Here is a 16,534-nt window from a genome sequence, read left to right as displayed (position 1 = left end):
AACGCCCCGTTTTTTTTTTTTTTCCTCAGACATTGCACGTGCTCCCCCGCATTCCCGCTCCAAGACTGTGTTGTCTGTGGACGGACAGACGGCAGGACAGAGAGCTCTCCTTTGGCTTTTAGTTAGTTTTAGCTGGCTGAGGCAAAGAAGAGTCCCTGGACTGTGGTTTTTCTTTTCCTTTTCTTTGGACCTCTTAGAACCTGCTCTGGACTGAACACCCAAGAGAGCACCAGCAGCTCACACCTGTGGCCACCGGGCCGGGCCGGGCCTGGCCTGCGACAATTCCAGCACCAGAAGGACTGATAAGAGACTGAGTGAGCTGGGCTGCAACCCGGGGAGTTTTCTCAGTTAGTCATCTCTTTTAGAGCGGCAAAGAGTTTTATTGTTTTAATATTGTTAGGTTCTATTGTTTAATAAACAGCTTTTTCCCACTTTTCTCCAAAGAAGTATTTTCTCCCGGACTAGTTGGGGGGGGAGGGGCCAATTGAATTTATCTTCCTACTAGAGCCCTTCTAGAGACTCTCTCTCTCAAAATTTTGCTCTAAACCAAGACAAGCAGAGACAGTAAAGTACTAATGCCATCTCTCAGGACATGGGCAAGACTTTCTCTGGCGTCCAGTCACATGTGGGCTCTGCCACCTGTGCCTTCCTTGAGGGATGAGTGCCCCCCCGTGGTGGAGAGGGGGATTTCTCAGGAGAAGGGAAACTACGCAGGCCTGAAGGCATAGATTGCTCTCTGCTGATACTTCCGGGGACTGTGCATGGGAGAGAAAAACCATTGGTATTACAAGAACAAGAAACTTAGCCCTGAATTTAGGAAATGTTTTTCAGCTACCCACAGAAGGCAACATGGGAAGAAACATTTAATAAGAATGGTAACCAGAAAAATGTAACTGATTTCAAGGATGTGTTTGAGCTCAAGGCCAGGATGACTTCCTTCCTACATGCTTTGGTTTTGTTCAAATTAACACTGTGATGCTGGGATTGATTTGAAAACTCAAGAAGTTATACAGACACAAGAAAGGAACTAATGAACCAGTAGCCTGTTTCCCATTCCTGCAGCAACCAGAGATACTCTTAAACCATGAAGGTTCCCCAGTGCTTCTCGTTGAGTGCTCTGTGTGAGTGAGAGAATGATTCTCTCTGTGTGAGGTGGCTGAGAGAATATCCATATTACCCTTGGAACAAGCACAAATCATGGCATTCTCGTGACTAGTTTAGTTCTAGTATCCTTGTTAGAAAGCAAAAGACGGTGTGTTTTGTTGGTATTGTTGTTATGGAATAAATTTAGGTGGCAATTTAATATTTGCATGTAAAGTCTTGAAATCCGAGCAGGATAACTTCAGTTCTCGTTTGCAATCCTCTCCTTTTCTGTTGTTCAGGTTGCTATGGGACACTGGGGATGGAGTCTGGGGTGATTCCTGATTCCCACATCACATCATCATCGATTCTCGAGTGGCCTAACCAAACAGGACAAGTAAACATTTGGAAACCTGAAAATGCCAGACTAAAAAGGATTGGACCTCCTTGGGCTGCTTTTATCAGTGATGAACATCAGTGGTTGCAGATTGACTTGAATAAAGAAAAGAAAATAACAGGTAAGTGAATCTGATGTGACTTCTCAGCAGCATTTAAAATTTTTGGTTACTGATATCCTGTTTTCCAGTGCTGGGCTGTCGTAGACATCCTTTTCACTAAAATCCTTTCTTTAGGATTTTTTCCTTCTGGGAAGCTGAGGCCCCAGAAACAAGATGTAAACAAGAGATTGTCTGCTTCTGTGGAATGCAACAGGTCAGTTCTGGATTGGCCCAGACTGAGTGTTTGGAAATAATAGCCAATCCACAACTGAGCTCTCTCGGACACAGTCCGAGAGAGCAAGGTTTGTTGATCATTCTTTACTTTCTATTCTTAGGTAGCTAGCAGCTTCTGGAAACTCTCCTTTTCTTTTTCTTTTTAGTATAGTTATAATAGATGTTTATATCATAATTTAATAAATCAAGCCTTCTGATCATGGAGCCCATCTCGTCTCTTCCTTCACCCCGAAAACCTTGTGGCCAACCGGCGACACTGGGCCTTCAGTAAAGCTCAGGTGGCACTTAATTACCATTACACTTAATTTGCTTCCGTGTCCTTGCTAATACACTGAGGAGCCTGGAGCTGAAGAGGTGTAGTTTCATAGTAGAAGACATCTCTTTCATCAGAATTTGTTGAAGTGTTTCCTGTGATTTTATTCGATTCTTGATTCTTCCCTTTTCCTGCTCATTGTCTCCTTGGAGATGCAGATCAAAATCCAGTCAGCTCAGCCCACTGGTACCTCTGGTGCAGGTGTAGTGACTTGTTTCCTAGATTTTCCCTACTGCCTGTCATGGCCACAGTGAATCCAATATCAGCACTGAGGTGTTGGCATTTTGGGTTTAATCTCCAGGGTAGCTGTGCAGCAGTTGTACCTTCAGTGCCAGTATTAGTGTTTTCTGGTTTAATCCTTCAGTGATTTGCTGTTGTTAATGGGCATGTTTGTCATCTGATGTAAATCAAAATTAAATTAGATTTAGGTTGAGTGCTCCATAGAGTCCAGGGCTTTAAGGCTATTGTGAAACATGTTCCACTGAGCAGTTTGCATTTGTCTCTTTCTAAAATGCCTGAGATGGTCTCTGTAACTTCAGCTGCACACTTTGCTATCAGCAGCGTGGCTTGCTATCATTAAGCAACTTGGATTTACCAGTGGCCTTTGTTATTTCCTCCCTGGAGACTTTGGATTTCGCATTACTCCTCTAATTCTTGTGCTAACAAGCCTTTCCAAAAAAGCTTTGCTGTGTGAGTTGTTCTGAAGAGCTGCAGTGTCAGTTGTAGCAAGCTGCAGTTCTTGCAATGGTGCCTTTAGGTTGGCAGTACAAGAGCAGGGAAAAGCTGTGTCAGCAGCTGGAGACAGGAGTGAGCTGTGGTCAAATGAAGGGGCTGTTTCCATCAAGAAGTGGGGTGTGGGGGGAAGGGCTTAGCAAGGTTATACCATGAAAATTAAAATACAAAATAAGTAAAATGAGTTGACTAAGTTTCAGCCACTGTGGAAGCTTCACACCCTGGCCCTTTGGATAAAGTTCTTGAAGTTAACTGGACCGGTTAAGACTCTCCATTAAACAGCTCTGGATTCAAAAACTGATCTGGTAATTTTTACAAAGTGGTACCTGTTTTTGTCCTAACTGGGTGCCTCAATTTTCACAGGTATTATAACTACTGGATCAACTTTAGCAGAGCACTACTATTATGTCTCAGCCTACAGAATTTTGTACAGTGATGATGCACAGAAATGGACAGTGTACAGAGAACCTGGCATGGGTAAAGATAAGGTAAAAATACCATATACTTTCTAGGTATGTTCTAAGGAGATTTCACAATTCAAAATATAAGTCATTTTGTTATGGTGAGGAATCATTAAATAACTTTCACTTTCAGTGTTATTTTGAATCATAAAGAGCAGATAAGCAGAGGAAAATATGACAATATGCAAATATGTAAGAATTTGAACAGTTCTAAAATTCAGATGTTATTTTTATTACTATTTGGGGTGGGAATATTCTATACAAAAAACTTCTGTTGCCACTGGTAGGTTTTCTGGTACTGCATCTCTTCAAGAATAATTCTGTTTCTTTTAAAATAGGTTACATGTTTTAAAATTAAGCTTTACTTTCTTATCCTCTTATGGTTAGAATAAATGTAATGAGTTGTATATTTTTTCATGTTTTCTAATGTTTCTGTCAATTTTAATTTTTAAGCAAAAACTGTTAAGTTTCTTATATATGAGAACAGCCTTTGCAGATGGAGGGGTATGTTCAGATTGCAAATGTTTTCCCTAATGTTAGCGGCAAGATAATCTTGCTTTCCCCATGTTTACAGCTCTGTAGTATTTAATAGACAGCAAAAATTAGAAAATTCATGTCTTCCCAGTGGTTCAGATCAGATTTTCTTAATGAAATTACAAGATTCTTAGTAATGTGACTGGAACTAGATTTTCCTTCTTTATCTTAAAATCCTTGGATGTTATTTATCTTAGTTCTATAGGCCGGTGGTATTAAGTACATGTAACTGTAACTACTAGTCCGGTAGTTTTTTTAGAAACAGGTTTTAAGGATGGTCACTTTGGCTGTCCTTGGTCTTCTCTTTACTCTGTGTTAAGAATGTTTCAAGGTCGGATGTATCATCCTGTTGAAGTAATAGGCTGCAGTTTGTTAAATTGAGAGATTTTTGAGCACTGAAGATAACTGCAGTAGGAAACTCTTGGAAGAGACGAGGAGAATTTACTGTCTGGTCTGAGCCTACATGTGAACTAAAGTCACTGTTGGTGTGAAGTATTCAAGAAAAAAAGGAAAAAAATCAGCATATTTTGCTAGTTTTGAGTGCCCTCTTCTGGCCATAAAATAAGATCTCAGTTAGGAAGCTGCCTAGATTTAGGCTTCAGTGTTAGTTTGACAATTTCCTTTAAAAAACTTTGCAGTTATTGTCTTGAATTTGAGTGCTTTGTCCCTCTTGCATGCTCATGAAATGAAACAAATTGTGGAGCCTGAAATTACAGGCAACAGACCTTTTTTTATGCTCTGTGTGTCATTAAGGGACAGGGCATGAAGAATCATACGTGTACCCAGGAGCTGGCAGCTGTAGTTAAATGACAGAAAAAAATGGTTCCGTTTTTTCTATTTCAAAATAGCAGATTTTCTCTCTGTCTGCCGTCACCTCACTTGATACAGATTTACTTTTGGATGCATCTGCTTGCAGGGTTCTCCCTTTTAACATGCCAGACCAACTGGGAGGTGCTAGTCCCTGTTTTTTTGAAACATGTTTGGAATTCCTAACATTTTTCAGGAGACTAGAAGCTTTTCCAAGCCTTTCCTGTAGTCTTTTTTGCAAATACCTTTTGGAGATTTGGCAGTACTCAAGAAAAATTTTTCTTAATTTTTCGTGGATTAAAAAATGAGTAAATGCTTGAATTGGGGAAAAAGGACAAATGAGAGTTGCAGTGTTGGAAAAGCTTTGTTTAACAGCACAGAGAGAAATGAAAAGAGTTTGATAATAAAAAGACTATGAAAGTGATTTCTCATTAAAAAGTTAGTGCTATATTGAGCTCAGAAGCAAATTATTTTTTAATGCAAAATTTAGGGTAACAAAAAATACAGAGCTGCAGGTAAGGTTAAGTTACTTCTGTAACACTGGATGTCAAAAGCTTGGCTGATAAAAGCCTGGAGTAAAGATCTTTACTGTTAATCTTTTTTGAAGGTAAGAATTGGTGTTGATTCTTTTTGCCCTTGCTGTTACATGCTCAGACTCAGAAACCTGACATGAGATTCAGCTTTCAGAGTTGTGTCCCCACTCTGTAACATCTGCATATGTTGCTTGGACAGCCAGATGTGCCTTCTTTTGGTGCTGGCAGGCATAGCACGAGCAAGGATACAGTACAGCAATTCAGTCTGGGTGCATCCTCTCAGGAAGTCACCTCTCTTATTTTGCTTCTCACTTGCATCCTTACCAAAACAAAAAATTTGTTAGTGAGATCTGTAGCTACAAGCCTGTCATTAAAAAAAAAACATCAAAAAACCAAAACAAAACAAACTAGTAAGGGAAAAGTGGCTGTAAATAGGAATCCAGTCTGCTGTGGGCACATGAACTTCAACTACTTGGTGTTATTAATTTATTTCCAAAATAGCATCATAGGCTTGCCCCCTGCATTTACTGTGTCTTCATTTGTTGCTGCTGAATATATTTAAGAACAAGAAGCTTAAATTCAGAGCAGGCACTTGTTCTGAATGGATAGTTTCCTGGAATAATTATTTCAGGCCTCTTGGGATATTCTAGTAATTTTTTTCAAAAACTGAGCAGGGCAATACAAAAGTCTCTTCTCTTGTGTATCAAGATTGAAACAGCAGTGATTTGTATTGATCAGAGATGTGCTAAAAGCTCTTGACTGCTCCATGTTATGCAGACACATCATCTGTTGCACAATGCAGTGCTTGTCTTTAGGAATGGCAGGGTGCTTTATTCCTTACCAAGTGGTGTGAGTGAGAAGAAAACTTCTTATAGTACTGACTTTTTTCAGCCAAGTGCCATAATTGTGTTTTGCATTGTGTCCACCATGATGTGCAGTGTCTATATCAGTGCTTCAAAAGAAAGAGCTTGTTCACTGTCATCCCAGTGGTGACCTGTGTTGCAACAGCACCACAGAGTTGCATGTGCAGGACCAAAGCCCACTGCTGTGCACAAACATGGAGAGGCAGCTCACTTCCTACCAAAAGACATGGTGCCAAACCAGTCTTCCTGAAGGAGGGGGAGGGTTGGAGTACTGGGCCAAGCTGCTGTATTGTTTTAAGCAGCTCAGGAGTGGCAAACCCACGGTTGGCTGTAAATCTGTCAGTGTGCTTACACTGCATCTCACAGGGACTCCGCTCTCTGCTTTTAAACTTCAGCCAGACTAATTGTGTATTGCCACATTTTGATGAGCTCTTTGTGTGCAAGGATGGCAGTGAAGGACCAACTTGAGCTCATCCTTCACGCAAAGTCTGCGCCTTTCTCTTGCAGAACCTCATGGCTTGGTGTGAGACTGAGGAGAGCTTTCACATTCTGAACTCCAATTCTTCTATTTTGTTGTGGCTCAGCACTTGCAGGCAACAGCTACGAGAGGACAGTGTGGTTCCACACTTGAGGGTGCCCCCCAGTGCTTTCTAAGGAGTACCATCCTCGGACAGGCTGTGCTGAACTGCTGGGCTGTGTGAAGGCACCATTTAATTCCAGCTTGCACGGTGTCACAAATCCTTGCTATCCATGTATATTTGAAGACTAAGTGTAAAATACCAAGAAGGACTTAGAATGATTCAGTGCCATAAACATGTGTAACAGCAGGCTGTGCCTGGGGAGCATCAGTAGGATATTCCATGGTACCTTTACTCTGAACTGTGTAGCTGTGTGCATACATGTGCACACACCTTTCTTTGTTTGATTTAGTTGTAAATGTAATGGGGCCAAGGGAATGGACAAGTGCAGGCAGCAGCGCTGTTCTGGGGTGAATTGAATCCTTCACTGTTTATTCTTCCTCAATAAAACATCAAAATTGGTAGTACTTAATCAATTACTATTGTATTTGTAGAACGTAATGTTTCTCTCTTTTTTTCCCCTTCTTTTCTAGATATTTCAAGGGAATACTGAATTGTACCAGGAAGTTCGCAATAATTTCATTCCACCTATACTTGCACGTTTTTTTAGGATTAACCCCTTAAAATGGCACCAGAAAATTGCAATGAAAGTAGAATTGCTAGGATGTCAGTTTAGTATAGGTAAGACAACTGAAAACTTTCAACTGTGCAAGACAAGAAGTGAAACTATTAAGGTTGTACATGAAATGACTAAGATTAAAAGTTATATCATGGGTATATTTTTGGTAAGTCTGAGGTACTTCTTGGCTGTGTAATCCTTCTTTAATTGGTATTTCTGAGATTATCCAAAAGTTAACTTAACCAGGAAAATACTGAATTTAGGTGTACATAAGGTAATTTACAAAATAAGTGTGTCATAAGATGCCAATCACTTGCTTTTCATGTCATTGATTCCTGGTGGTGGGTTTCCTTGTTATATAACATGAACAAAAGCTTTATAGCAAACTGTTCCAGCTGTCTTCTCCTGAAAATGAGATATGGAAAACTAGCACTCAAAGAACTTACCTTATAAATCCTTTTCTTCTGAAGGTCGTGCTCCTAAAATCACTTTGCCAGTACCACCTCAGAACAAGAATGATAAGAATGCTGACTTCATGGATGACTTCATTCATTCAGTGAAGACTCCGCTGCAGACAGATAAAACAACTTTCACACCTGAAATAAAAAACACTACAGTGACTCCAAGTGTAACCAAAGGTATCCATCATAAACAGTAAAAATGTTTGGAACTCCTTATACTGCTTTGACATATACTAAATGTGCTTTCTGCATTGAAATTTTCTCAAAACAGCAAATTACAGCAGATTATCAATATTTTATTTCTAGTATTTACCAGTTATTAAATACACAAATGATAAAAGGTGTGCAGTTGCATGCTGCATGAAGAAACAAAACCAATCTGCCAAGTAATACATATAATCTAAATGTATACACAATATATATTTTATAGATATATATATAATAGTTCCATCTTCCAGAGCTTGTTCAAGCAGTGTTCAGCTTTTAATCACTGAATAAACTTTGTCAGAAGGAAAAGTTGTAACTTGGACTTCCCTTCTGGATCAATCAGGTGTAACTGCTTTATTTAATAATTTCTTAGAACAAAACACCTTTGATATAGCAAATCTTCTCTGGAGCAGTTTTTTTGACATGAAATTTGAAAAGTGTCACCTGGCATAATCATTTTGTTTATCAAAGAAAATGGTCAGAAAAGTGAGCAAAGTCACTGCAGATGTGGGCACTGCTGAAGTGTCCTTTGGATGGCAGGGGACAGGATCACACACAGACCCAGCACTGACTGATTGGGATTAACTGTTAAGGTACTGTAGAATTTACTTCTTAAAAGAAGTTTGAACTTATATGGTGACATTAAGGGATTTTCTGCATAAATAATAGAATACATTATTGTAGCAGAAAAAACATATATTAAAAGAGATTGATTTTGATGAAAAACCCTGCAAAACCACCAGCTGTGCATGCATGTAGAAGAGCCAGATGTTAATTGAATTTGCACTGTGGGAGCATCCAGCAGAGTAGCTTAGCTGGGGGATCTGGTGTGATGGACACTAAATGTGAAAACTGTGTTCTCTACTCAAGTAATTTTCAAATCAAAAACTGATTTATGAGAAGCTCTTTCTGTCTGACACCACTTAATTTAATGGCTTTCAGATGTGGCATTGGCAGCAGTTCTGGTTCCAGTGCTGGTGATGGTCTTCACTACCCTGATTCTTATCTTAGTTTGTGCGTGGCATTGGAGAAACCGGTAAATGAATAGATGGATGAAAGTGCTTTAAATGTCTGTTAGCCTGGTGTGTGGGAATGAAATGCTGCATATATTGCTGTGGGAACTGTGTGGTTTGCACTTGTGGAAAGAATTGCCTTCTTTCTGAGAAAAAAATCACTTGACTAGCGAGGACAAAACAGCTTTTGGTAACTGCTTTCATTGGAAGTGCTTTGACTGAAAACTGGTTTCTCTGGTAGCAGCAGACTGGTGATGGGAAGCCAGGTTACTGCTGCTAATACATTAAATTTGAGGACCAGTTACAGCCAAGGTGATAGTTGCTGAGCATTGCTTAATGCATCTTTTGATAAGCAGACTAGTTAAAATAACACTTTTTTCCTTTTTTTTTTTCTCACAGCAAGAAAAAAACTGAGGACACGAATGATCTACCTTACTGGGATCGTGCAGGTAACAAAATGGTTTTATGGAGCCATTTGCTCAGTGATTTTTTGTTTGATTTTTATTTCAGATTGCAGTTACAGTTTCCACTAGCAGAAGCTTCTCTAATGCTGAGGCAGGCATAGCAAACTGAATTTCTTTTGTGGACCAACTTAATTTTATTGCTTCTTTCTCTGATTTCTTTTTTTTTAGAAATAGTAAATGTCATGTCTGCTGTTAGATCTGACCACTTCAGGGTTTTTTGTGGATGAAGTAGAAAACCTTTTAATTATACAACACAAGGAGAAAAATTAATTTATAAGGAATGTCTCTATACATTTGATAACCATTTATTTGGTACTTTTTTGTCCTGGAAAAAATTCTTTCATCTTAGCGCATAAGTTGGGTCAAAAATTTTGGTTTCATTGCCCTAGTAAGCATTTGGGATTTAGGTATATCTTCTATCCAACTGTCTTGTGCCTCATAAACTTAAGATCAGACAATTGCACCAGGCAGCTCTTTGCAATAGTCCTGAAACCACCTGTGCCCCAGGTGCAAAGGGCAGCTGCAGCAGTTGGGTTGGTACTGCTGTGTGACTGTGCTTCACTTCTCCGGCCTCTGTTAAAAACTTGCATACCTGTGTGTCTCCTCGCTGGCAGTCTTAGGTATGTCTTATGCTTTAGACAAGGAACCTTTTAATCACTTTCATTTGCTACGTATCTATTTCTGATGGCTCACAGCTCTGATGTCTTAGGGTATTACTCAAAATAGTGATAATTGAGTTATTTACCTATGTCAACAAAATACAAGCTGTGCTGAAAAGTATTTTAGTAGCTTAAAATACAGTATATATGCAATCTTGTGCGGGTTTTTTTTGCTTTTTTTTAATTCATGTGAAGGATGGTGGAAAGGGATGAAGCAGTTTTTCCCCATCAAATCAGCAGAACATGAAGAAACTCCTGTATGCTACAGCAGCAGTGAAATCAGTCACCTAAGACCAAGAGAAGTCCCAACAATGTTGCAAACAGAGTCTACAGGTACTTTGTGGGCTGTGCTTTTTATATATATATATTTATGTATGTATGTATATGAATGACATGCCAAAAACGTCAGGAATCTGGCTACAATTAGTTATTTCCTGGTTTTGGAGGGGAACAGAGGAGAAATGAGTCATTCTGTGGGTAAGCATATCTCTTAAAATGCAGGCTTTTTTGTGTCTGCTTTCTCATTTCATGTGCTATAGATAGACACTTGCCCAAGTTAATGCAGTAGCTGAAAGGTTCCTTACTTGTTTTTAAACCTCATAAAGGGTGAAAAAATTCTTTAGGTTTTATTTTCATGCACTGGAAATAATTTCATCACAATATTTTTATGCACAAATTTGAAATATGGCACTTGATTCTCTACCTTTACTGTATGGGTTAAATCAAACTTGGGATCTGGAAAAGGAGAGTTTATGGATAGCCCCACATGCCCTTTTCCTGGTGAGCTAGGCATGGGAGGAGCATGTGCCTTTGGTTCTGCGCTTACCTGCTGATGGCAGAATTGGGCAGATGTGCAGGAATTAGAGCTTCACTGCAGGCAGAATTAGCTTTCTTGTTTTGCTGCTTGTCTGTTTTACCCAGCTACTCAGGCTTTTCACCTCCAGCTTTTGTAGCTCATATTATCTGTTGAGCTAAAATATCTCAGACTACATGCAGGCTTCCCCTCAAAGGATAAACACTCCATCCCAAGGACCACTTTTTATGGAGATCCAGGCAGAACAATTTTATTTAAACCTAATGTAAATAGAAGAACATTTCAGTCCGCTTCGTTTTCAGGCAGATTTGCAGCATGGGAAGTTGCAGCTCACTTGGGAAGAAGTATAAACCTGAGAAGTGGGGATGTTTTGGTTTTGGCTATCTCAATGGCTTTACCTCTTGGGTGGAAAGGAATCCTTTTCCAAAGCGATTGGCACTGGTGGTCAGAGATGAACCTCTGGTTTGATGTAGGATAGTGATCTCTGGCAGACTATTGACAGGCTGTATTTAATGTGATGCCACTGTAAAACAACCCCAGTAAGTGTATTTATGTTTTGTTTTCTTGGGGCTTGCAACACAGAATATGCTCAGCCTCTGGTAGGGGGAATTGTGGCCACACTTCACCAGAGATCAACCTTCAAACCAGAGGAAGGAAAAGAAGCCAATTATGCTGACTTGGACCCTTACAATTCCCCCATCCAAGAAGTTTACCACGCCTATGCCAAGCCACTGCCCGTAACCGGACCTGAGTATGCGACTCCAATAATCATGGACGTGTCCAGCCATCCCAGCACCCCTCTTGGCACTCCTTCCATTTCCACCTTCAAAGCTGCAGGGAATCAAGCTCCTCCACTGGTTGGAATGTGCAATAAACTGTTATTCAGGACAGACAGTGCATCCTCAGCACAGGCACTGTACGATATACCAAAGGGGCAGCCAGGGCCCTGCAGTGCTGACCGACTTGTGTACCAGGTGCCACAGAGCATGGCCCATCCCACTGTGAGTAAGGATGAACAAAGTTAGTAAGGTAGAATGATGGCTTGTTTCTAAAAGCCAGTTCTATAAAGCTCACAGTTTCCCTTTTTAATTCCGTTGTTTCGGTATTGTTAGTCTTAAATAATACAACATTGAACCAAAAGACGTGGTATGTGAGGTCTGGGAAAACTAATTCTGCTTTTCCTTAAGCTGTATGGACAATTAACAGCTTGTCTCCTGCAAAACCGTGGACTTTTTTATTACTACTGTAGAATTGTCTGTCAGACATGAGAGAACTCTTCATGATTAGCTCCAGTAATTCATAGATGTGAGTGATAAATTAGGAGAAACAGTTTAAGTACAAAAGCCAGTTATTTCTTCCTAATGGTACTATTTTTGGGGGGGAAAAAATGCACCTCAATACCCAAAGCTCTTAATTTCTGTGCAAGCACTACAGCTTCTAAAATTCCTATTTTCATTGTAAAATGTCTGCACAACTTTGGACTTAACAAGCTGCTATCAGGACTGATGGCAAAAATCCCTTTAGCTTCATGGCATAAGATAGTTTTGATTCTGAATTACATTATTTCAGCTTTTGTTAACAGAATTGGCAATTTTCAGCTAGCTTGTGTGTTCCTCAGAAGGTTCCTGCCTTTTTGGTAGGTTAGCCTTCCAAAACTAGAAGCTGCTGTCTTGTATAACCTCTTTTCTGCCTCTTCACCTTAAGCCACTCAGTCGTATTTCTTCCTAGGGATCCAGGAGGCACAGACTGACAAAGCAAACTACCTGGGAACTGCTTTTACATTATTCCCTACGCTTGTGAGGGCCACTTGAATATCATCTGCCTCCAAGTCAGACTTCCCTGATGCTCAGTGCAAGAAGCATTCAGGTCTTGGAGGTGACTTGAATTGAGAAAGGCCCTGCCCTGCCCTCCCCCAGTGTCCATTATTCTGTGTTCAGGTGTGAGCTTATACAAAAAAGATCTGTACATACTTTTGTGAGTGCTTAAGGAAGCACACAAATATTCTAATGGTGCACAGTTTCTGTTAGACATGCATTTAGCACATATGGTATGTTTTAGCACAACTGCCAAATTTAGCCTTAGGGCTTTTTTTATGATTGTTCTTATTAGAAGCATGAAAGATTCCAAAACCTTTGCAAATGAATGAGTACTATTCCAAAGAGTGTCCATTTCCAACTTATTTATTGGAATTTGTATCCTTTGAATGTTCCAGTGTTCTGTACTATGAAAATATCGCAATCAGTCATTTACTGGGGTAATGTAGACTCATTTTGGCTAGGTTATCACAAAATGAAAACAGTCTGAATGACATATTTGCCATTTTTTATCTTGTTAGGAAAAACACCCACAGCTTTCTCACCTAAGTAGGAGAAAATTCTACTATAAAAATGCTGTATTTTTATTCTAACAGCACTGTTGGAAGGATGCTGAATCAACTCATATATGTGGACCCCCTCCCTACACAGTAGCCCAGTTTTATGGACTTCAGGTGTTACTGTTTGTTTGTGATGAAATTCAAAGCCTTCTTTACTGCCCAGGTCCTTAAATGCTGTGGAAAATGTCTGAATGGAAGCTGCAGTGCTCTTCAAGGGGCTGACACCATGCCTTATCACCAGTAAAGTATCCTCACTTACCCCTGAAAATCTGTTTGTAGAGGGGCTGTATATAAACTCTGGAGTCAAAAATCACTTGTGGCCTGTTCAGCATCTAAAATATGATATTATGTAGAATCATAGAATGGCTGGGGTTGGAGACCTTAAAGATCATCTACTTCCAATCCCCTGCCATGGGCAAGGACACCTTCCACTAGATCAGAGCTCCATTGAACCTGGCCTTGAACACTTCCAGGGATGCGGGTATGCATAATTTCTCTGAGCAACCTGTTCCAGTGTCTCACCATCCTCACAGTAAAGAATTTCTTCCTTTTATCTAACCTAAACTTCCCCTCTTTCAAGTCTCCACTCATTTCCCCCGTCCTGCCACTGCAGTTCATGACAAGGACTCCCTCTCCGGCTTCCCTATGGGTCCCTTCAGGTACTGGAAGGTTGTAATGAGGTTCCCACACAATCTTCTCTTCTCCAGTCTGAGCAGCTCCAACCTTCCCAGCCTGTCTCCACAGGGGAGGTGCTCCCATCCTCTTACCAACCTCGTGGCCTCCTCTGGACTTGCTGTAGCAGTTCCATGTCCTTCTTATATTGGGGGCACCAGAGCTGGATGCAGCACTCCAGGTAGGGTCTCACCTGAGCAGACGAGAATCCCTCACCCTTCTGGCCATGCTCCTCTTGATGCAGCCCAAGATCCCATTGGCTTTCTGGGCTGTCAGAGCACATTGCTGGCTCATGTTGAGTTTTTCATCAACCATCACCCCCCTTCCTTCTCTGCAGGGCTCCTCTCAGTCACTTCTCTGCCCAAGCTGTCTGTGAGCCTGGGGTTGCCCTGACCCAGCTGTAGGACAATACCTTTTTCAACTCCAGGAGGTGCCACCTCTCAGGGCTGTCCGGTCCCTCTGGATGGCATACCTTCCCTCCAGCATGTTGATGGCACATCACAGTTTGGTGCTGTGGGCAAACTCGCTGAAGGTGTGCTCAGTCCCACTGTCATCAGCAAAGATGCTGAACGTTCTCTGTGCTACCTTAAAGCCCAGTTGTAGAATTTCTGATCATTCATTCTCATTAATTGAGAATGACATTTTTTAGTTATTTGTTTTAGAGCTCGGTGCCTTAAGCCTAAATGTGAATGTAAGGATGGTAAATAAGACCCATTTGTGAACAGCAAATTCCTGCCTATGATTGTTCTTTTTTGTTACTGCAACTTTTTCTGACTGACAAAACTAGTCTGCAATCTTTGTTGTTTTGCTTAAACAGGTAACTGTTCCTAGCTATCAGCAGCAACTATGACTGAAATTATCTGAGCTGATTTTATTTCAAGGGGTGGGAAGTTCTTAGTTTCCATTAAGATGTGACAATACGGTTACAGCGAAGTTAAGAATCCTTTCCATTCTCAACCTGTACCAGTTTAGGCTTAGAAAAATTAATCTATCATAAAAATAAATGGATGTGTCCAAGTCAGTATAAATAACACACCTGGATTTGATTTTTACTGCAGACCAGGAATGGTAGAACTGTGGATAGCTGAAGGCTAAGGTGGTTTAAGAATTATGCAGTTTCTCTGCAGTGGGTTATATTTTAAGCAAAGATAATGCAATTTCATTCTCTGAGGAGCATAAGCTGTTAAAGAAATGGATGTTTTTAAAATGTGAGCCCCTTTTTGGAAGGAATTTGGTCCCAGTCTGTGCTCCTACTTCAGACTTTGGACATGTTGTCTGCTAGGGCTAAGATATATTTGAACATGTAACAGTTGGGTTTAAATTGCATGGCACACTAAGACTGGAATTTCCCTGTGTACAATAAAGGGAAGGTACATTTCATGGGTCTCTCTTACATGTGTATAGAAAATGTATTTCAATCTTGTTTGGCTTGAGTATTCTCCCAGAATGTATGTTCTTACCTCAGCATGTATTGTAGTTGCTCAGTATTTGTATATGTTGCTAGGACTTAGACTGTATAAATAGTGAGGGGGTTTTATATGTTAAAAAGTATTTTAAATAAATTGTACATACGTATTGCTCAGTCTGTTTGCTGTTAACACCTACCTTGTATCTAATTCATCTGCACTGTGGAAATGCCAGGGTTATTTGTGAGTTACATGGGATCATGCCCAGTCTCCGACAGTTTCCTGGCAGCAGGTGGGCTGGTCCCTGTCCCCAGTCAGCTCAACCCCTCTGCACTGCTGGAGAGGCTGCTGGTTGAGTCTTCAACCAGACCATGGCTATTGCCAGTTACTGAGTAAAGCTGATGCTGCTTGTGCTTTTTCCTCTTCTTCATATGAATTCCAGCACCGCAGTGCCTCATACAAAGAACTCAGTCATAATTACTCTTTGATGAGTAAATGTAGTTTGAGTTCATAATGTCTCATCTTGTCTTCTGTACCACCTGTGGCTAGTGAATGCACAGAAACCACCTAAGATAAAGAAAACAATGACAGCAAGTAGTAGCCCCCCAGTGAGTGGAGATTCTAAAAGAGGGATGCCCATCCAGACTATTTCAGCAGACAGTCTGTGGGTAGGTACACGTGGCTTGCCCTGATGTCAATGCACTGGCTGGTGCTCCGGACTACTCCCGTGGAGTGGTCTGTCAGTTAGAGCCTGCTGTCCTTCTTCTCTAGTTGAGATGTCCAAATCTCTGGGGCCTTAGAGACCTTGACCTTAGAGTGTGATGGATTCAGCTGTCTTGATGGCTGTTTCTGTGGGCAGTAACACTTGGAAAGTTCCACGCCACTTTGCCACCAGTGGTGCATCTTTCCACTCCTTAAGCAGGACTAAATTCCCTGGTTGGATGTTATGAACAGCCAAAGTCCAAAGGCAGGGGCTATGCCAGCTGAGCTTCTGGTTGAAGGGATTTCACAAGAGACAGTATCCTGGCCACATATTCTTTTAAATATACATCACTTACCTCTACATCCCGATAGGTTGAGAATTACCTGGGTGAAGAATTCCAAACAGTAATTCAAAGGAAGAGAACTGATTCTCTCTTCTGGGTCTGGCCTTCATTCTTGCCAAAGCCAATGGAAAAAGCCCTACCCATGGCATCTTGGTGCCTATTACCAG

At 40.8% G+C, this 16,534-nt stretch overlaps 1 protein-coding gene across 1 annotated transcript in view; it reads left to right on the top strand.

The window, feature by feature from the left end:
* DCBLD2 (discoidin, CUB and LCCL domain containing 2) overlaps positions 1-15,497 on the top strand; it is a 39,151-nt gene extending 23,654 nt beyond the window's left edge. The window contains exons 8-16 of the mRNA XM_031056690.1: positions 1,383-1,598; positions 3,220-3,344; positions 7,166-7,313; positions 7,722-7,889; positions 8,862-8,955; positions 9,332-9,381; positions 10,251-10,388; positions 11,452-11,870; positions 12,598-15,497. Coding sequence (XP_030912550.1) covers positions 1,383-1,598; positions 3,220-3,344; positions 7,166-7,313; positions 7,722-7,889; positions 8,862-8,955; positions 9,332-9,381; positions 10,251-10,388; positions 11,452-11,870; positions 12,598-12,669 — 1,430 coding nt within the window. The 3' untranslated portion in view covers positions 12,670-15,497. The remainder of the gene's footprint in view (positions 1-1,382; positions 1,599-3,219; positions 3,345-7,165; positions 7,314-7,721; positions 7,890-8,861; positions 8,956-9,331; positions 9,382-10,250; positions 10,389-11,451; positions 11,871-12,597) is intronic.
* The last annotated feature ends 1,037 nt before the right edge of the window (positions 15,498-16,534 follow it).

This window comes from Geospiza fortis, unplaced genomic scaffold (genome assembly GCF_000277835.1).
Source record: "Geospiza fortis unplaced genomic scaffold, GeoFor_1.0 scaffold1, whole genome shotgun sequence".
Taxonomy (NCBI): domain Eukaryota; kingdom Metazoa; phylum Chordata; class Aves; order Passeriformes; family Thraupidae; genus Geospiza; species Geospiza fortis.
The sequence above is the reverse complement of the archived record's forward strand: the minus strand, read 5'-3'. Positions and strand labels throughout refer to the sequence as shown.